Below are 21,035 nucleotides of genomic sequence, written 5' to 3' on the forward strand. Positions count from 1 at the left end.
AGTCGGAAGTTTACATAGACTTAGGTTGGAGTTATTAAAACTTGTTTTTCAACCACCCCACAAATGTATTGTTAACAAACTACAGTTTTTGCAAGTTGGTTAGGATATCTACTTTGTGGATGACATAAGTAATTTTTCCAACAATTGTTTACAGTCATAATTCACTGTATCACAATTCCAGTGGGTCAGAAGTTTACATGCACTAAATTGACTGTGCCTTTAAACAGCTTGGAAAATTCCAGAAAATGATGTCATGACTTTCGAAGCTTCTGATAGGCTAATTGACATAATTTGAGTCAATTGGAGGTGTACCTGTGGATGTATTTCAAGGCCTACCTTCAAACTCAGTGCCTCTTCGCTTGACATCATGGGAAAATCAAAAGACATCAGCCAAGATCTCAGCAAAAAAATTGTAGACCTCCACAAGTCTGGTTCATCCTTGGGGGCAATTTCCAAATGCCTGAAGGTACCACGTTCATCTGTACAAACAATAATATTCTAGGAGACACGTTCTGTCTCCTAGAGATGAACATGCTTTGGTGCGAAAAGTGCAAATCAATCCCAGAACAACAGCAAAGGACCTTGTGAATATGTTGGAGGAAACAGGTACAAAAGTATCTATATCCACAGTAAAACGAGTCCTATATCGACATAACCTGAAAGGCCGCTCAGCAAGGAAGAAACCACTGCTCCAAAACCGCCATATAAAAGCCAGACTACGGTTTGCAACTGCATATGGGGACAAAGATTGTACTTTTTGGAGTAAAATCCTCTGGTCTGTTGAAACAAAAATAGAACTGTTTGGCCATAATGACCATCGTTATGTTTGGGGAAAAAGGGGGAAGTTTGGAAGCCGAAGAACACCATCCCAACCGTGAAGCACGGGGGTGGCAGCATCATGTTGTGGGGGTGCTTGCTGCAGAAGGGACTGGTGGACTTCACAAAATAGATGGCATCATGAGGTTGGAAAATTAGGTGGATATATTGAAACAACATCTCAAAAAAGCTTGGTTGCAAATGGGTCTTCCAAATGAACAATGACCCCAAGCATACTTCCAAAGTTGTGACAAAATGGATTAAGGACAACAAAGTGAAGATATTGGAGTGGCCATCACAAAGCCCTGACCTCTGTCCTATAGAACATTTGTGGGCAGAACTGAAAAAGCGTGTGAGAGCAAGGAGGCCTACAAACCTGACTCAGTTACACCAGCTCTGTCAGGAGGAATGGGACAAAATTCACCCAACTTATTGTGGGAAGCTTGTGGAAGGCTACCCAAAACGTTTGAACCAAGTTAAAGAATTTAAAGGCAATGCTACCAAATACTAATTGAGTGTATGTAAACTTCTGACCCACTGGGAATGTGATGAAAGAAATAAAAGCTGAAATAAATCATTCTCTCTACTATTATTCTGACATTTCACATTCTTAAAATAAAGTGGTGATCTTAACTGACCTAAAACAGGGAATTTTTACTAGGATTAAATGTCAGGATTTGTGAAAAACTGAGTTTAAATGTATTTGGCTAAGGTGTATGTAAACTTCTGACTTTAACTGTAAAAACAAAACGACAAAAAATACAGAGATGCAGGACATGAACAGAGTTAAATGTGATGTTTTGGAAGGGAACACAACAGTTGTTTATTACAGTCAACATAGACTTACAGTCATTGGAAATTGTAAGTAAACAACAATAGGGTTGTGTTAACGGGTTGAGTCAACAACCAAGCATTCCTCCCCGCAGTCTTCTGGGGAGGAATGCTTGGTTGTTGAGTGAAATCCAGTGTGCACAGTAGACCTCCAAGACCAGACTGGCAAATGCCTGCAAAGAAACATGAAACGAATAACGAACAAACGATTACTGTAGCAGGGCCAATGTAAGAGATCCAGAAATGTAAAACAGACAAAATAATAATAAATGAAACGTTCTAATGTGACTGAAGTTATACAATGGGGTCCATGGCTAGATCATTTAAATTGCCAGAGATGAAAGAGCATATCAGTTTGGTATGAAGGTAAAACATTTTTTTTTTATAAAAGTGACAACTAAATAACTGAAAAACCTAAATCATTACAAAACAAACCTCTGAGGTGAGTAGCTTCCTACTCCACCGTTTGGTGTTAAATAGAACACAACAACATAGCAGTGCAGTCTGTCTCCAAGGTCATCTAACTAGAAAGAGAATAAGCAGTGCAGTCCGTCTCCAAGGTCATCTAACTAGAAAGAGAATAAGCAGTGCAGTCCGTCTCCAAGGTCATCTAACTAGAAAGAGAATAAGCAGTGCAGTCCGTCTCCAAGGTCATCTAACTAGAAAGAGAATAAGCAGTGCAGTCCGTCTCCAAGGCCATCTAACTAGAAAGAGAAATAGAAAGTGAAAAGAAAGAAGGAAGAACAGTGGTGTTGCTTTCTGGGGTTTAAAAAGAAAATCCTCTCTGAAATCATGAAAGAGCTGATAACTGTGTGTTTTGTTTTTCTGTGTGTGAGACTGTGTCTGTGTTTGTGTGTGTCTGTGTCTGTGATACTGTGTGTGTGAGAGACTGTGTGTGACTGTGTGTCTGTGTGACTATGTTTGTGTGTGAGACTGTGAGTGTGAGAGACTGTGTGGGACGGTGTCTTTGTGTGTGTGTGTGTGGAGTATGTTTCTCTTTTACAGAGCGACAGTGAGATAGACCCTAGACAGAATCATGCAGCATGAGGGGAGAAAGGCTTTTAAATTGAACCTTTATTTAACTAGGCATTTAAGAACAAATCCCTACTTACAATGACGGCCTACCGGGGAACAGTGGGTTAGCTGCCTTGTTCAGGGGCAGAACAACAGATTTTTACCTTGTCAGCTCGGGGATTCGATCCAGCAATCTTTCGCTTACTGGCCCAACGCTCTAACCACTAGACTCTAACCACTAAAATACCTGCCACTTTGGATTGGGCGGAGTGACCAGCAGTGTCTCTTTTCTGATGAGAAACTGGAAGCCATTCTGAGGGTGTTGGAGCTGCAGTGATGGGCTTCCTGTCTGCCTCTAAATCATCCTCTGAGATTGACAGCTCAAGCCCTCTATGGACTGTACCCATGTTTAATTACGAATGATGCATTTTGTAGTGTTAACATCAGGGAAGATAAGGCCTATTATCTCTTTTTCTGTTAATTAAATCAATTTAACCATTCAAAACGGTGGTGCGTCTTTTTAGTGAGATTGCTCTATGGAAAATACACAAATAAACATGGGAACAAACAGAGTATTTCAGTGATTTGATTGAGTGGTGTGAAGGTGTTCTGTTAGGTTCCTGTACCTCTTGCTCAGTCTTTGAGCTTCTGGATCTTCATCTCAAACACCCGTTCCATTTCCATCTTGGCCACGTGCTCCCTCGATCTTGGCCAGGGGAGTCCTGCAGGGTTTAGGCATGTGCACACACATCCATCAGTTTAATGCCTTGCACCCCAGAGTAGTCAAACTCAGACTTTGGGCCAGGGTGGAAATTCCTGTCACGATCTCTTGCATACACTTATGCCTGGAGGAGGATGAGGACGGGCAGGGGAAGGCCCTGGGTGTGGAAGACCCAGCGATTCAATAGCCATTTCTGCATGTGTTAGCAAAGCCACCAACAAGCTCTACTGGTACGGATGCTGAGTGAAGCTCACGAAACAAGCAAGAGCCTAAACACAGGACAACTATTAGAGACTATTCTACCAACAAGCATTCAATGAAGACTTCTGGGCAGTTTGCTAGAGTGCCGTAGAATGATATCTATTTCATGACCTGGTAGGGGCCTCTTGTGTCAAATAAAGAGCAGCATCTCTATACAACACAGATATCTGTACGAGGGAAAAACAGAGGAGAGTATAGAAACATAGCTAACAAGGTGTTCTTGAAGAACTGAAATGACACTTACATGCCTTCATTTGTGTCAAATCTTTAAAAAAACATTAACAGACACACTTAGCATGCTGATATTATGATGACCGTGCGTGAGAGAGCTATTAGCTAGCTAATGAATGCTGGTGGTTACTGTGATATTACAGTGCATCATTTTAGTGAGGTTCTCTATACTTGACTGAATCTAAACTCAGCAAAAAAACAAACGTCCTGTGTCAACTGCGTTTATTTTCTGCAAACTTAACATGTGCAAATATTTGTATGAACATAAGATTCAACAACTTAGACATAAACTGAACAAGTTCCACAGACATGTGACTAACAGAAATGGAATGTGTCCCGGAACAAAGGGGGGGAGGGGGGGGGGGGGGTGAAAATCAGAAGTAACAGTCAGTATCTGGTGTGGCCACCAGCTGCATTAAGTACTGCAGTGCATCTCCTCCTCATGGACTGCACCAGATTTGCCAGTTCTTGCTGTGAGATGTTACCTTCCACCAAGGCACCTGCAAGTTCCCGGACATTTCTGGGGGGAAAGGCCCTAGCTCTCACCCTCCGATCCAACCGGTCCCAGACGTGCTCAATGGGATTGAGATCCGGGCTCTTCGCTGGACATGGCAGAACACTGACATTCCCGTCTTGCAGGAAATCGCGCACAGAACGAGCAGTATGGCTGGTGGCATTGTCATGCTGGAGGGTCATGTCAGGATGAGCCTGCAGGAAGGGTACCACATGAGGGAGGAGGATGTCTTCCCTGTAACGCACAGCATTGAGATTTCCTGCAATAACAAGCTCAGTCCGACGATGATGCTGTGACACACCGCCCCAGACCATGACAGACCCTCCACCTCCAAATCGATCCCGCTCCAGAGTACAGGCCTCGGTGTAACGCTCATTCCTTCGACGATAAACAGGAATCCGACTATCACCCCTGGTGAGACAAAACCACGACTCGTTAGTGAAGAGCACTTTTTGCCAGTCCTGTCTGGTCCAGTGACGGTGGGTTTGTGCCCATAGATGATGATGTTGCCGGTGATGTCTCGTGAGGACCTGCCTTACAACAGGCCTACAAGCCCTTGGTCCAGCCTCCCAGCCTATTGCGGACAGTCTGAGCACTGATGGAGGGATTGTGCGTTCATGGCGTAACTTGAACAGTTGTTGTTGCCATCCTGTACCTGTCCCACAGGTGTGATGTTCAGATGTACCGATCCTGAGCAGGTGTTGTTACACGTGGTCTGCCACTGCGAGGACGATCAGCTGTCTGTCCTGTAGCGCTGTCTTAGGCGTCTCACAGTACGGACATTGCAATTTATTGCCCTGGCCACATCTGCAGTCATGCCTCCTTGCAGCATACCTAAGGCACGTTCACACAGATGAGCAGGGACCCTGGGCATCTTTCTTTTGGTGTTTTTCCAGAGTCAGTAGAAAGGCCTCTTTAGTGTCCTCCATTTTCATAACTGTGACCTTAATTGCCTACCATCTATGAGCTGTTAGTGTCTTAACATGCACCTGTGGAACGGTCGTTAATTGTTTATGGTTCATTGAACAAGCATGGGAAACAGTGTTTAAACCCTTTACAATGAAGATCTGTGAAGTTATTTGGATTGTTGTGAATTATCTTTGGAAGTCAAGGTGCTGAAAAAGGGCAGTTTCTTTTTTTGCTGAGTTTAGTTGATGATCCCTGCTGTTTGGGATATGATGGAGTCAGTAGTTATTGACTGCCCCCTGCTGGTGAAATATAGCGTGCATCTTGGTGAGAAGAACAATACATCTCAGAAGACAGTTTATGGCTTGTAATTTGACTCAAGGGTGAGCTAAGCCACATCTTACCACAATAATTCCCTTACATTTTAACAAAAACCTTCAATAAAACTACGCTGGGTTGTATCACAAGTTTATTACGGGACTATAAAAACAAAACAAAAGACAAATAAAAATAGAGATGCAGTACATGAAGAGTTAAATGTGATGTTTGGGAAGGGAACCCCACAGTTGTTTATTACAGTCAACATAGACTTGTTTATTTACAGCTATTCGAAATTGTAAGTAAACAACAATAACCAAGCATTCCTCCCCACAGTCTTCTAAAACAGGGTTCTCTAGCCGTGGTCAAGGGGGCCTACTATGTGTCAGCTGGAGTCAAATCCAGTGTGCACAGTAGACCTCCAAGACCAGACTGGAAAACGCCTGCAAACAAACATGAAACCAATAATGAACAAATGATTACTGTAGCAGGGCCAATATAAGAGAGCCAAACATTTTAAACAGAAAAAAATATGCCATCCATGGCTAGATCATTTAAATGACAAGGGATGGAAGAGCATATCATTTTGGGATCAGGATTACAAAAATAAAAAAGGGGCAACTAAATAACAAAATCGTTTCAAAACAAAATGCCTGAGGTGTGTAGCTGGAGGTGAGTAGCTTCCTACTCTGCTGTTTGGTCATTTGGCGTTAAATAGAACACTACAACATAGCAGTGCAGTCCGTCTCCAAGGTCATCTAACTAGAAAGAGAATAAGCAGTGCAGTCTGTCTCCAAGGTCATCTAACTAGAAAGAGAATAAGCAGTGCAGTCCGTCTCCAAGGCCATCTAACTAGAAAGAGAATAAGCAGTGCAGTCAGTCTCCAAGGTCATCTAACTAGAAAGAGAATAAGCAGTGCAGTCCGTCTCCAAGGTCATCTAACTAGAAAGAGAATAAGCAGTGCAGTCTGTCTCCAAGGTCATCTAACTAGAAAGAGAATAAGCAGTGCAGTCCGTCTCCAAGGTCATCTAACTAGAAAGAGAATAAGCAGTGCAGTCTGTCTCCAAGGTCATCTAACTAGAAAGAGAATAAGCAGTGCAGTCCGTCTCCAAGGTCATCTAACTAGAAAGAGAATAAGCAGTGCAGTCTGTCTCCAAGGTCATCTAACTAGAAAGAGAATAAGGAAGTGAAAGAAAAACAGTTGTGGCATTCTGGGGTTTAAAGTGAAAAAAAATCCTTTCTAAAATCCTTTTTCTGTGTGTCACACTGTGAAACACAAAACATGATTGTACAACCATCTAATGTGCCCACTTCAGGAAGAAAATACATCTATACATAAAAAAAGAGGGATAAAAGTAGAAATAGTACAGTGATATAGCATGTTCCAGGACTGAGTCTGTCTGAAAGTGAGTTTGAGTTTAATGGAGGAGCCGCTCTCCCTCTATCCCCCAGTTAGAACCAACTTCCCCCAGACAGACCACGCTGCTCCGTCACACATACAGTATCAGTAACAGGTTGTTGGTCGACAGGCAAACTGACGGTCCAGGCTGGTAAATTGGCAACTAGTACATTGTTACATGGTGGTCCTCCTGCAATACTTTTAAAATATCTTCTTTTTTTTGTTCTTTTCCAAGGTCCTGTAGGGGCGAGAGAGAGAGCTAAGTTAATTAAGAGGCAGAGCTCTTCATAAGGAGCTGTATATACAGTATTGGCTGCGGTGTGTGTGATATCAAGGAGCACTTTGGCTGAGCCCTGTGCCGTTTGACTTTCAACAGGTGTGTATTGTCTCAAAGGGTGTGTGTTTTGATCTCTGCCCTTTCCTCCAACCATTGAGACAAGTCTGTTTCTCAACAAATGGACACTAAGTAATATTCCATCATATTCTATGAAGGTACAGGAAGAGGTGAGGAGTAGAAAAATAAATACTGTATTATACAACACCACATAAATAGGTTGAATAATTGTTCATGGTTGACTCCATGTAATGCTGTTGTATAGAAATGTATATGTTGTAGTAGTGTGTTGTACCTGGAGGAGTCTAGTTTCTGTTGCTCCAGCACCCTCTGCTGTGCCTCCCAGTTGTTCTTCTCATCCTCCAGCTGGCGTCTCTTCTCCTCCAGCTCTTTGTGCTGGGCCTCCAGGTTCTTCTTCATCTGCTCGTGGCGCCGCTGGAGCTGCAGACAGGACAATTTGCATCATTTGCATGCTGGAGTCGTGTGTGTGTGTGCATATACAGTATGTGTGTGTTTGACTGAGTATGATGTAATCACAGCTATGACCATATTAAAACATTTCATCATGTCTGTTGGAGACAGGCAGTGTGAGCAGTACTGGACATCCCAGCTCAGACATGTGACCATTCTCCTTGAACACAGCCAGCACCCGTCTGAGCAGGAGCAGAACCTTCTGGTTGACTGGTACACGGAGGAGAGGAGTATGTTTCTCTTTTACAGAGCGACAGTGAGATAGACCCTAGACAGAATCATGCAGCATGAGAGGAGAAAGGCTTTTAAATTGAACAGATATTTAACTAGGCAAGTCATTTAAGAACAAATTCCTACTTACAATGACGGCCTACCGGGGAACAGTGGGTTAGCTGCCTTGTTCAGGGGCAGAACAACAGATTTTTACCTTGTCAGCTCGGGGATTCGATCCAGCAATCTTTCGCTTACTGGCCCAACGCTCTAACCACTAGACTCTAACCACTAAAATACCTGCCACTTTGGATTGGGAGGAGTGACCAGCAGTGTCTCTTTTCTGATGAGAAACTGGAAGCCATTCTGAGGGTGTTGGGAGCTGCAGTGATGGGCTTCCTGTCTGTCTCTAAATCATCCTCTGATTGACAGCTCAAGCCCTCTATGGACTGTACCCATGTTTAATTACTAATGATGCATTTTGTAGTGTTAACGTCAGGTAAGATAAGGCCTATTATCTCCTTTTCTGTTAATTAAATCAATTTAACCATTCAAAACGGTGGTGCGTCTTTTTAGTGAGATTGCTCTATGGAAAATACACAAATAAACATGGGAACAAACAGAGTATTTCAGTGATTTGATTGAGTGGTGTGAAGGTGTTCTGTTAGGTTCCTGTACCTCTTGCTCAGAGTCTTTGAGCTTCTGGATCTTCTCCTTGACCTTCATCTCAAACACCTGTTCCATTTCCATCTCCATCTTCATCATCTTGGCCACGTGCTCCCTCCTCTCCTCCTCCATCTGGGCCAATGGACTCCTGCAGGGTTGAGGCATGTGCACACACACAACATCCATCAGTCTAAAGCCTTGCACCCCAGAGCAGTCAAACTCAGACTTTGGGCCAGGGTGGAAATTCCTGTCACGATCTCTCCTGCATACACTTGTGCCTGGAGGAGGATGAGGAGGAACATGGGAGAGGAAGACCCAGCGATTCAATAGCCATTTCTGTCTGTGTTAGTAAAGCCAAGCCATTGCATCGCTGAGTTAGTGAACGCCAAGAGTTAGTGAACGCCATACGGACGCTGAGTGAAGCTCTACTGGTACGGACACTGAGTGAAGCTCACAAAGAAAGCAAGAGCCCCTTCACAGGACAACAAATACGATTTTCCAGGAAGACTATTGGAGACTATTCTGCCAACAAGTATTCAATGAAGACTGGGCAGTTGGCTAGAGTGCCGTAGAGTGATATCATCTATTTCATGACCTGGTAGGGGCCTCTAGCGTCAAATAAAGAACGGCATCTCTAAACAACACAGATATCTGTACGAGGGGAAAACAGAGAGGAGAGTATAGAAACATAGCTAACAAGGGGTTCTTGAAGAACTGAAATGACACTTACATGCCTTCATTTGTGTCAAATCTAAAAAAAAAACAGAAACATACACACACTTAGCATGCTGATATTATGATGACCGTGCGTTAGAGAGCTATTAGTTAGCTAATGAATGCTTATGGTTACTGTGATTTTACGGTGCATCATTTTAGTGAGGTTCTCTATACTTGGCTGTGAATTAGCAGTGGCTCAGGCTTATGAGACTGTGTTAGATCAAGCCCAGATGCTGGGCTGTGTGTGGATGACTGTTAGTCCCTGTGATCAGAGGAGTGGATTGCGTTAGTGCGGGGCCTCATCTCCTGCCCTTCATCCACGCTGTTACAGAAGACCTGGCTTGAATGGAGAGAAATGGAAAACAGAACCACATACAAACAACTTTGGTCAACTTTTGGTTAGTACTCACTTGGTCATTGGTCCCTTGTTCTTGTTGCTGTCCACTCCGTTGTATGTGACGGCTGCTAGCTTCCTGCTGCGGTAGTTCTCATAGTGGACATTGTTGGTCACGTCTTTCAGGTCCTGCATGTGAGTTCTGTATCAAAATCAAATTAAAATTTTATTTAGATGACATGTAAGTTCTGAAACAAGAAGACAGAACCACTGAAATCAAATACAACTTTATTTCAACTAAAATTAACCACAGCAATACACTTTACAGTAAAAAACGATAGTGACACTAAAATCCATTTAAACAGTCAGAGAGCAGTGAGGAATGACATTGCACTGAAAACTTGCACCATAATCTCCCTACCATCTGCTACTGCTCATGCAGCGTTTAAACCAGGACACTCAGTGGAGCATGACCATAATGCAGAGGAGAGTGTGTGTGCTGTAACGGTACCTGATGAGCATGTTCCTCAGGATGGTGAAGTCACAGTGCTCTCCATTCTCCACTAGAGAGCGAGACAGAGAGAGGCAGAGAGAGACAGAGCGAGAGAGAATGGAGAAAGAGTTAGAGAGAGTACAGTCAGTAGCCACCAGGGGGTGTGGCAGTCACAGGAGAGAGAGAGAGAGCGTGCTAGAGAGTTAGGCTCAGCTCCAGGGAAGATGCAATTGAGATCTTTTCCTAGAGAGCTGTGGGGAGGAGACAGAGAGGAGTGTATGGGTGTAATACTGTCAGCAGCCACAGGGTGGTGCCAGACACCACATACTCTTCCACATTCACTAGTTCCTCTGAGGTTTCTGTTTGACTGCTGTAGGGAGTGGATCACAAAGCTGAAGAGTGGCCTTGCCCTCTCCCGCCCTCTCTATATTTACACACTTACATGGTGCCTGAAACATTTTTTAAATTCCAAAACTCACTCCCCATGGGCGGTTAACATGGAACCACCACAGAGGTACTCTCTAGTAGTAGTAACCACACAGTTCATCCAGTCGAGAGCACACAACTATGTCTTATCCAGAACTACAGCCACACACATAACTCATTACAGATCAAAGACCATGACTTGTTATCTGGCCATAGACAGAAATAAAGAGCTGTATCTGAATTGTAGAGTTTAGGCTACAACTGATTTGACCATATACTCATGCAGCGGTTGAAAACAGTGGGGAGCAGAGGGGGGACATGAAGAAGTTATGGGGTTAGAGGGTATTTAATGTGTGTGTGATTTGAGCTCTGGGGTGATGACTGCTGGGGTCATGAGGTTAAAGTTCAGAAGAGCTAGCTAAACTTCATAAACATGTCTACTCGACTAAGACCAGTGCTGTAGATTGTAGACTAATTTACAACTGTTCTTAACATGTTTGAGTGAAGAAGACGAGATGCAGAGAGGCATGAACAGGAGCCGCGTGTTAAATGGTAAACCTATCCTCTTTCAAATCATCTCTCCCAGGGAGCTGTTGCATTCCTGCGTGCACATATTTCTTAGTCGGGTGCATTCGTTTTTTTTTTAGGTAGTGGAAAAATATTTTATTTGTGCTAAGGCACTCCTGCAGCTTCCTGTCATTCTGTGTCTGTCTAGCATCAAAGAGAACAGAACACACATATCTTGTTGAGTAGAACACGTCTCATCTACAGACAGGACTGCCTGCTCAAAACACACCTCTCCATCTAAAGGGCCTGTTCTATTGAGTGGAAGTAGAACTAAATAGTTACAAGTTGATACATAGCAACAGTCATACAATCTCAATGTTTGTCTTTTTTGTGTGTTTTTTTTTTACATTAACAAATGTCATGTTCACTGTATGCAATATGACATAAGTGCTACTCTATTTGTTTAGAACATTCCATGGTCATTATGTCACCAGTAGATAATGCTGAGTTCTAGCAGACAGAGTTTTATCACTCAAGACACAAACAGGGTCAGAGAAAACATAACAAGTCTATGTTGATAACACAACATACCTCTCTAAGTGTCAACTGTTGGGCAGGAGTCTACTGAACTTAACCTGGTTCTAGTAATCTAATGTTTAGTATAGGAATAGTGTGACATTTTAATACAAGTATTTACATGGCTGCAAAAAGTGTGTCACTTCGACTATGTGAGCTGAAACTAGAAACGTAGATGGGACTCTACGCTGGCTTCGGCTCAGGCTGATTTCAAGGTTTTACTGCTAACCTACAAAGCATTACATGGGCTTGCTCCTACCTATCTTTCCGATTTGGTCCTGCCGTACATACCAACACGTACGCTACGGTCACAAGACGCAGGCCTCCTAATTGTCCCTAGAATTTCTAAGCAAACAGCTGGAGGCAGGGCTTTCTCCTATAGAGCTACATTTTTATGGAATTGTCTGCCTATCCATGTGAGAGTCTTTATTGAAGACTCATCTCTTCAGTAGGTCCTATGATTGAGTGTAGTCTGGCCCAGGAGTGTGAAGGTGAACGGAAAGGCACTGGAGTAACAAACCGCCCTGGCTGTCTCTGCCTGGCCGGTTCCTCTCTCTCCACGGGGATTCTCTGCCTCTAACACTATTACAGGGGCTGAGTCACTGGCTTACTGGTGCTCTTCCATGCCATCCCTAGGAGGGGTGCTTCACTTGAGTGGGCTGAGTCACTAACGGGATCTTCCTGTCCGGGTTGGCCCCCCCGGGTTCGTGCCGTGGGCGACACTCGGCCTCGTCTCAGGATAGTAAGTTGGTGGTTGAAGATATCACTCTAGTGGTGTGGGGGCTGTGCTTTGGCAAAATGGGTGGGGTTATATCCTGCCTGTTTAGCCCTGTCCAGGGGTATCGTCGGACGGGGCCACAGTGTCTCCCTCCTGTCTCAACCTCCAGTTTTTATGCTGCAATAGTTTGTGTCGGGGGGCTAGGGTCAGTCTATTATATCTGGAGAATTTCTCCCGTCTTACCCAGTGTCCTGTGTGAATTTAAATCTCTCTCACTCACAGGACCATGCCTCAGGGCTACCTGGCCTGATGACTCCTTGCTGTCCCCAGTCCACCTGGCCGTGCTGCTGCTCCAGTTTCAACTGTTCTGCCTGCAGCTATGGAACCCTGACCTGTTCTCCGGACTTGCTACCTTATCCCAGACCTGCTGTTTTCAACTCTCTAGAGACAGCAGGAGCGGTAGAGATACTCTGAATGATCGGCTATGAAAGCCAACTGACATTTACTACTGAGGTGCTGACCTGTTGCACCCTCTTCAACCACTGTGATTATTATTATCTGACCCTGCTGGTCATTTATGACCATTTGAACATCTTGGCCATGTTCTGTTATAATCTCCACCCAGCACAGCCAGAAGAGCCAGATGGCCACCCCTTATAGCCTGGATCCTCTCTAGGTTTCTTCCTAGGTTCCGGCCTTTCTAGGGAGGTTTTCCTAGCCACTGTGCTTCTACATCTGAATTGTTTCCTGTTTGTGGTTTTAGGCTGGGTTTCTGTACAGCACTCTGTGACGTCAACTGATGTAAGAAGGACTTTAAATACATTTGATTGATAGAAATGTGAGCATTTGCATTGAGACACAGAGCAGGCCTATGGGGCAAAGCAGAACTGTCACTCTAAATCAACATCACTTGCAGATGCACTTCCCCCAACACACACACAAACTATAAGAAGAGTGCTGTTTCCCGGATAATGTACTGACCCCATAGTAGGGTGAGATAGCTTGTACTTCTTCCAGACATAAACCTTTCAAATTAAACAGTATGTGTAGGACAACTTTTGTGCTAATATTGAATAACACCCAAAGACTGGTGCGTGTGTGTGTGTGTGTGTCCAGGCCAGTACCTGACTGTGACCTCTGACCCATGACCCATGACTCCTCACCTTCCGCCACACCCCAGGGGTACTGCCTCCCTCGCACCCGCTTCTCATTGACCACGATGATGGTGTTGCTACCAACAACAGCCAGGGGTAAGCGATCCTGCAGGAGGGAGGGACAAGTGTTACACAGCTGACACACAACAAAAATAAATGAACAGCCTTGTCTAACAGGTTTCTGCACACACACAGTCTGCAGAAGTCAACTTTAGTGTGACCTTCGCTGCAGTCAAGTACAGTGCCTTGCGAAAGTATTCGGCCCCCTTGAACTTTGCGACCTTTCGCCACATTTCAGGCTTCAAACATAAAGATATAAAACTGTATTTTTTTGTGAAGAATCAACAACAAGTGGGATACAATCATGAAGTGGAACGACATTTATTGGATATTTCAAACTTTTTTAACAAATCAAAAACTGAAAAATTGGGCGTGCAAAATTATTCAGCCCCCTTAAGTTAATACTTTGTAGCGCCACCTTTTGCTGCGATTACAGCTGTAAGTCGCTTGGGGTATGTCTCTATCAGTTTTGCACATCGAGAGACTGACATTTTTTCCCATTCCTCCTTGCAAAACAGCTCGAGCTCAGTGAGGTTGGATAGAGAGCATTTGTGAACAGCAGTTTTCAGTTCTTTCCACAGATTCTCAATTGGATTCAGGTCTGGACTTTGACTTGGCCATTCTAACACCTGGATATGTTTATTTTTGAACCATTCCATTGTAGATTTTGCTTTATGTTTTGGATCATTGTCTTGTTGGAAGACAAATCTCCGTCCCAGTCTCAGGTCTTTTGCAGACTCCATCAGGTTCTTCCAGAATGGTCCTGTATTTGGCTCCATCCATCTTCCCATCTATTTTAACCATCTTCCCTGTCCCTGCTGAAGAAAAGCAGGCCCAAACCATGATGCTGCCACCACCATGTTTGACAGTGGGTATGGTGTGTTCAGGGTGATGAGCTGTGTTGCTTTTACGCCAAACATAACGTTTTGCATTGTTGCCAAAAAGTTCAATTTTGGTTTCATCTGACCAGAGCACCTTCCACATGTTTGGTGTGTCTCCCAGGTGGCTTGTGGCAAACTTTAAACGACACTTTTTATGGATATCTTTAAGAAATTGCTTTCTTCTTGCCACTCTTCCATAAAGGCCAGCTTTGTGCAATATACGACTGATTGTTGTCCTATGGACAGAGTCTCCCACCTCAGCTGTAGATCTCTGCAGTTCATCCAGAGTGATCATGGGCCTCTTGGCTGCATCTCTGATCAGTCTTCTCCTTGTATGAGCTGAAATTTTTGAGGGACGGCCAGGTCTTGGTAGATTTGCAGTGGTCTGATACTCCTTCCATTTCAATATTATCGCTTGCACAGTGCTCCTTGGGATGTTTAAAGCTTGGGAAATCTTTTTGTATCCAAATCCGGCTTTAAACTTCTTCACAACAGTATCTCGGACCTGCCTGGTGTGTTCCTTGTTCTTCATGATGCTCTCTGCGCTTTTAACGGACCTCTGAGACTGTCACAGTGCAGGTGCATTTATACGGAGACTTGATTACACACAGGTGGATTGTATTTATCATCATTAGTCATTTAGGTCAACATTGGATCATTCAGAGATCCTCACTGAACTTCTGGAGAGAGTTTGCTGCACTGAAAGTAAAGGGGCTGAATAATTTTGCACGCCCAATATTTCAGTTTTTGATTTGTTAAAAAAAGTTTGAAATATCCAATAAATGTCATTCCACTTCATGATTGTGTCCCACTTGTTGTTGATTCTTCACAAAAAAATACAGTTTTATATCTTTATGTTTGAAGCCTGAAATGTGGCAAAAGGTCGCAAAGTTCAAGGGGGACGAATACTTTCGCAAGGCACTGTATATTCACCAGGTTTCCCTTTTTTAAATTAGATGGAAAACTGACTGGAGATAAAGTAGTGTATTGAGATCACACCAGCTCAGTGACAGTTGAGAACAGTGCTTAGTGTGTGTGTACAGTGGCTTGCAAAAGTACTCACCCACCACATTTGCCTTACAAACTGGAATTAAAATGGATTTTTGGGGGGTTTGTAAAATTTGATTTACACAACGTCTACCACTTTGAAACAAACAAGAAATAATATGCGAAACAGAAAACTTGAGCGTGCTTAACTATTCACCCCCCCAAAGTCAATACTTTGTAGAGCAACTTTTGCAGCAATTACAGCTGCAAGGCTCTTGGGGTATGTCTCTAGAAGCTTGGCATATCTAGCCACTGGGATTTTTTCCCATTATTCAAGGCAAAACTGCTCCAGATCCTTCAAGTTGGATGGGTTCTGCTGGTGTACAGCAATCTTTAAGTCATACCACAGATTCTCAATTGGATTGAGGTCTGGGATTTGGCCATTCCAAAACATTTAAATGTTTCCCCTTAAACCAGTCGAGTGTTGCTTTATCAGTATGCTTAGGGTCATTGTCCTGCTGGAAGGTGAACCTCCGTCCCAGACTCAAATCCATCATTTCTTCCATTCTGACCAGTTTCCCAGGCCCTGCCGATGAAAAACATGGTGTTCTCGGGGTGATGAGGGATGTTGGGTTTGCAGACATAGCGTTTTGCTTGATGACCAAAAAGCTCAATTTTGGTCTCATCTGATCAGAGAACCTTCTTCCATATGTTTGGGGAGTCTCCCACATGCCTTTGGCGAAAACCAAACGTGTTTGCTTATTTTTTTCTTTAAGCAATGGCTTAATTCTGGCCTCTCTTCCGTAAAGCCCAGCTCTGTGGAGTGACCGGTTTAAATATGTCCTATGTACAGATACTCCCAACTCCGCTGTGGAGCTTTGCAGCTCCTTCAGGGTCATCTTTGGTCTCTTTGTTGCCTCTCTGATTAATGCCCTCTTTGCCTGGTCCGTGAGTTTTGGTGGGCGGCCCTGTCTAGGTTTGTTGTGGTGCCATATTCTTAAATGTTTTTTAAAATGGATTTAAAATGGTGCTCCGTGGGATGTTCAAAGTTTCAGATATTTTTTTATAACCCAACCCTGCTCTGTACTTCTCCACAACTTTGTACCTGACTTGTTTGGAGAGCTCCTTGGTCTTCATGGTGCCCGCTTGCTTGGTGGTGCCCCTTGCTTAGTGGTGTTGCAGACTCTGGGGCCTTTCGGAACAGGTGTATATATAGTGAGATCATGTGACACTTAAAGTCCACCTGTGTGCAATCAAACTAATTATGTGACTTCTGAAGGTAATTGGTTGCACCAGAACTTATTTAGGGGCTTCATAGCAAAGTGGGTGAATACATATGCACGCACCACTCTTCTTCGAAATGTTTTATAATTTTTTAGTTATTTTTTAAATTTCACTTCATCAATTTGGACTATTTTGTGTATGTCTATTACATGAAATCCAAATAAAAATCAATTTAAATTACAGGTTGTAATGCAACAAAATAGGAAAAACACCAAGGGGTATGAATACTTTTGCAAGGCACTGTGTGTGTGTGTGTGTGTGTGTGTGTGTGTGTGTGTGTGTGTGTGTGTGTGTGTGTGTGTATTTGCTTGTGTGTATATGATTGCGTGTGACAATATAAGTGCAGAGTGTGCTGGACCTGTAGAGGACATCTGATCGTGTGACCTAATCAATACTAATTCTACCTGTATGGCCCTATGGTGGCTAGCTAACTTCTCTGTATATATCTCTATGATAGCTAGCTAACTTCTCTGTATATATCTCTATGATAGCTAGCTAACTTCTCTGTATACATCTCTATGATAGCTAGCTAACTTCTCTGTATATATCTCTATGATAGCTAGCTAACTTCTCTGTATGGCTCTATGGTCAAAAAAAAAACAAAAAAAATATATATATATATTTTTTTTTTGTTACGGTCGCCAACCGACCCGTCAGTCAGTCTCCACGGTCGCCAACCGACCCGTCAGTCAGTCTCCACGGTCACCAACTGACCCGTCAGTCAGTCTCCACGGTCGCCAACCGACCCGTCAGTCAGTCTCCACGGTCGCCAACCGACCCGTCAGTCAGTCTCCACGGTCGCCAACCGACCCGTCAGTCAGTCTCCACGGTCGCCAACGGACCAGTCAGTCAGTCTCCACGGTAGCTAACAAACCAGTCAGTCTTCTCTTGTCAATACTGGGGCTGTTGGGGCCAGCTCAGCCAAAACACTTGTGTTAGATTTATTGGATTTATGTTATTGGGGCTGTAAACATGACATATCGCAATTAGGATAAAGATAGTGATGCGTGTTCATGTTTGTTTGTCAGGTCAAGTTTTTTTCTCCTATTCAATTCCATCTCTTGCGTGGAGAATAAAAGCAGCGTGTATGTGTGTGCGCATGAGCGCATTGGGAGAAACCAAACCTTGATCTTCTTGACTATCTTGTTCTCCTCCTCATCGTCAGTTTCTGGGAACTCGTAGATCTTGATTTTGTGCTCTGTGATTTCTCGCATGATCTATAAAAGAGATTAGGGGAGGGAGGGAGGGGAAGAAGAGAGGGGAGAGAGAGAGAAGGGGAGGAGAAAAATATAGAAAGGTGAGAGCAATGGGGGTGGAGAAGGAGACAGCGATGAGAGAGAGAGCTAGAGATGACAGATGAAACCAAGAGAGGAGACAGAGCGAGGAGAAGAGACAGAAATAGAGATGAGAGAGATGGATGAGAGACGACACAGCGATGAGAGAGAGACCAATATGCGAGAGACTAGACCGAGAGAGACCGACAGACAGTGAGACCGAGAGAGAGAGAGAGAGAGACAGACAGTGAGAGCGAGAGAGAGCGAGAGAGAGAGACAGACAGTGAGAGCGAGAGAGAGAGAGAGAGAGAGAGAGAGAGCGAGAGAGAGAGAGAGAGACAGACAGTGAGAGCGAGAGAGACAGACAGTGAGAGCGAGAGAGAAAGAGAGAGACAGACAGTGAGAGCGAGAGAGAGAGAGACAGACAGTGAGAGCGAGAGAGAGAGAGAGAGAGACAGACAGTGAGAGCGAGAGAGACAGACAGTGAGAGCGAGAGCGAGAGAGAGACAGACAGTGAGAGCGAGAGAGAGAGAGAGAGACAGCGAGAGAGAGAGAGAGACAGTGAGAGCGAGAGAGAGAGAGAGAGAGAGAGAGAGACAGACAGTGAGAGCGAGAGAGAGAGAGAGAGAGAGAGAGACAGACAGTGAGAGCGAGAGAGAGAGAGAGAGAGAGACAGACAGTGAGAGCGAGAGAGAGAGAGAGAGAGAGAGAGTGAGACCGAGAGAGACAGTGACCGAGAAGAGACAGACACTTGCGAGACCGAGAGAGACAGACACTTGCGAGACCGAGAGAGACAGACACTTGCGAGACCGAGAGAGACAGACACTTGCGAGACCGAGAGAGACAGACACTTGCGAGACCGAGAGAGACAGACACTTGCGAGACCGAGAGAGACAGACACTTGCGAGACCGAGAGAGACAGACACTTGCGAGACCGAGAGAGACAGACACTTGCGAGACCGAGACAGACACTTGCGAGACCGAGACAGACACTTGCGAGACCGAGACAGACACTTGCGAGACCGAGACAGACACTTGCGAGACCGAGACAGACACTTGCGAGACCGAGACAGACACTTGCGAGACAGACGCGGCGAGACCGAGACAGACACTTGCGAGACCGAGACACACTTGCGAGACAGACGTGGCGAGACCGAGACTGACCGCGGCGAGACCGAGACATATGCATATCTCTAGGATAGCTAGCTAACTTCTCTGTATGGCTCTATGGTCAAAATAAAAATAAAATTCACGGTCGCCAACGGACCCGTCAGTCAGTCTCCACGATCGCCAACGGACCCGTCAGTCAGTCTCCACGGTCCAGCGACGAGACCGAGACAGACCGCGGCGAGACCGAGACAGACCGCGGCGAGACCGAGACAGACCGCGGCGAGACCGAGACAGACCGCGGCGAGACCGAGACAGACCGCGGCGAGACCGAGACAGACCGCGGCGAGACCGAGACAGACCGCGGCGAGACCGAGACAGACCGCGGCGAGACCGGGACAGACCGCGGCGAGACCGAGACAGACCGCGGCGAGACCGAGACAGCGATGAGGGCAAGACAGACAGCGGAGAGACCGACCGCGATGAGTCCAAGACCGAGACAGACAACGAGACCAAGAGACGGCGACGAGACCGAGAGGAGAGACAGCGAGCCGAGACCGAGAGGAGAGACAGCGAGATGATAAGAGTCTTGCTCCCCTCTCGTTTTGTCCATCTTTGTCCAACGAGTCACAAATATTAATTCTCCCTCACACTGAAGGGTCAGTCAATACACAGGATGAGGAAACTGTGCTCAGCACACACACACGCTCTGTGCAACAACTGTGCAAGCACTTATTTATTGCATGTGTTCTCTCCCACAGGAATAGTTGGCATAAACTACTAATCACACACCCAAACTGTTGACTTCTGCATTCAGATAAAGACGTAGTTTTTTTAACAAACCACAAACACACAGGCCACCCATAGAACACAGTATGTATACAGAGCCAACACACACACACACACACACACACCTGCTTCTTGAACTGTTGGCACTCCTCAGGAGTCATTGTGTCCGCTTTGGCGATGAGGGGGATGATGTTCACTTTTTCATGTAACCGCTTCATGAACTCTATATCAAGAGGCTTCAACCTGGAGAGAGAGAAGAGAGAAACTCAGATTGCACAGCTTGGCCGACCTCGGGACTAAAAAACAGCATTTCTTGTTTCCAGAATGAATCTCTAGCTCCATGGCAGCATTGCTGCTGAAACTGCACATCTGGCCGGCCCACAACACATTGTAAATCCACTGAGCAGAACAGGATTCTTCTGTGACCAACAACAGGATTCTTCTGTTCTGTCTGCCTGAAAACAGCTCTAATTTAAACAGACATCACATTGGTATTTCATACAGAGTTACAGACTCCAGACTGTTTGTGAAAGGAGATGCTGGGACATCTAAGCAACGTTGAATCTTGGCACGCAGACAAGAAAAAGTTAAAGGGCATGCCAACAAGTACAAGTCTCCGGTCTGACTTGGCTGGCTGTGGCTAGATGAAACTTCACGTTCAGAGAGATCGCTCAAAATAACAAAATTAATCATCGCACTTTTGAGAAATTATTGTGTTTTAGTCTTCATTTTGAAAGATCAGTTTGTGCACACACACACACACACACGGCCTAGATACACACTTCACTCTCTGCCCTGGTTCCAGCTGTGCTGGTAATGTGCTATGAGAGTCCCGTGGGGACACAGGGGAGACAGATGTTAACTGTGAATGGAGCCATACGGTGCTAGTCCTCTTGGATGACCACAGACTGCTGCCAGCCAGCCAGGCACATGAAGAACAGAACAGAACAAGGACTTGGTCAGAGATAGAGACACTTTGGGCCAAGATGGTGAGGGGTACTGACACCCAAATGGAGAGAGCGCTGGCCTGTCAAAT

General features: G+C 44.8%; 1 protein-coding gene across 3 annotated transcripts in view; it reads right to left on the reverse strand.

The window, feature by feature from the left end:
* Positions 1 to 5,746: 5,746 nt before the first annotated feature.
* The window catches only part of LOC110488148 (septin-7), a 43,893-nt gene continuing 28,604 nt past the window's right edge, over positions 5,747 to 21,035 (reverse strand). For 2 of the 3 annotated variants that reach the window (XM_036970685.1, XM_036970683.1), the window contains 9 exons: positions 20,125 to 20,242; positions 17,954 to 18,046; positions 13,627 to 13,723; positions 10,255 to 10,306; positions 9,820 to 9,945; positions 9,423 to 9,443; positions 8,705 to 8,840; positions 7,641 to 7,786; positions 5,747 to 7,249 (listed from right to left, as the gene is read on the reverse strand). In XM_036970685.1, the coding sequence (XP_036826580.1) occupies positions 7,213 to 7,249; positions 7,641 to 7,786; positions 8,705 to 8,840; positions 9,423 to 9,443; positions 9,820 to 9,945; positions 10,255 to 10,306; positions 13,627 to 13,723; positions 17,954 to 18,046; positions 20,125 to 20,242 (826 nt within the window). In that variant the 3' untranslated portion in view covers positions 5,747 to 7,212. The remainder of the gene's footprint in view (positions 7,250 to 7,640; positions 7,787 to 8,704; positions 8,841 to 9,422; positions 9,444 to 9,819; positions 9,946 to 10,254; positions 10,307 to 13,626; positions 13,724 to 17,953; positions 18,047 to 20,124; positions 20,243 to 21,035) is intronic. The other variant, XM_036970684.1, reaches the window with a different exon arrangement.

Source organism: Oncorhynchus mykiss, chromosome 32, assembly GCF_013265735.2.
Source record: "Oncorhynchus mykiss isolate Arlee chromosome 32, USDA_OmykA_1.1, whole genome shotgun sequence".
Classification (NCBI taxonomy): Eukaryota; Metazoa; Chordata; class Actinopteri; order Salmoniformes; family Salmonidae; genus Oncorhynchus; species Oncorhynchus mykiss.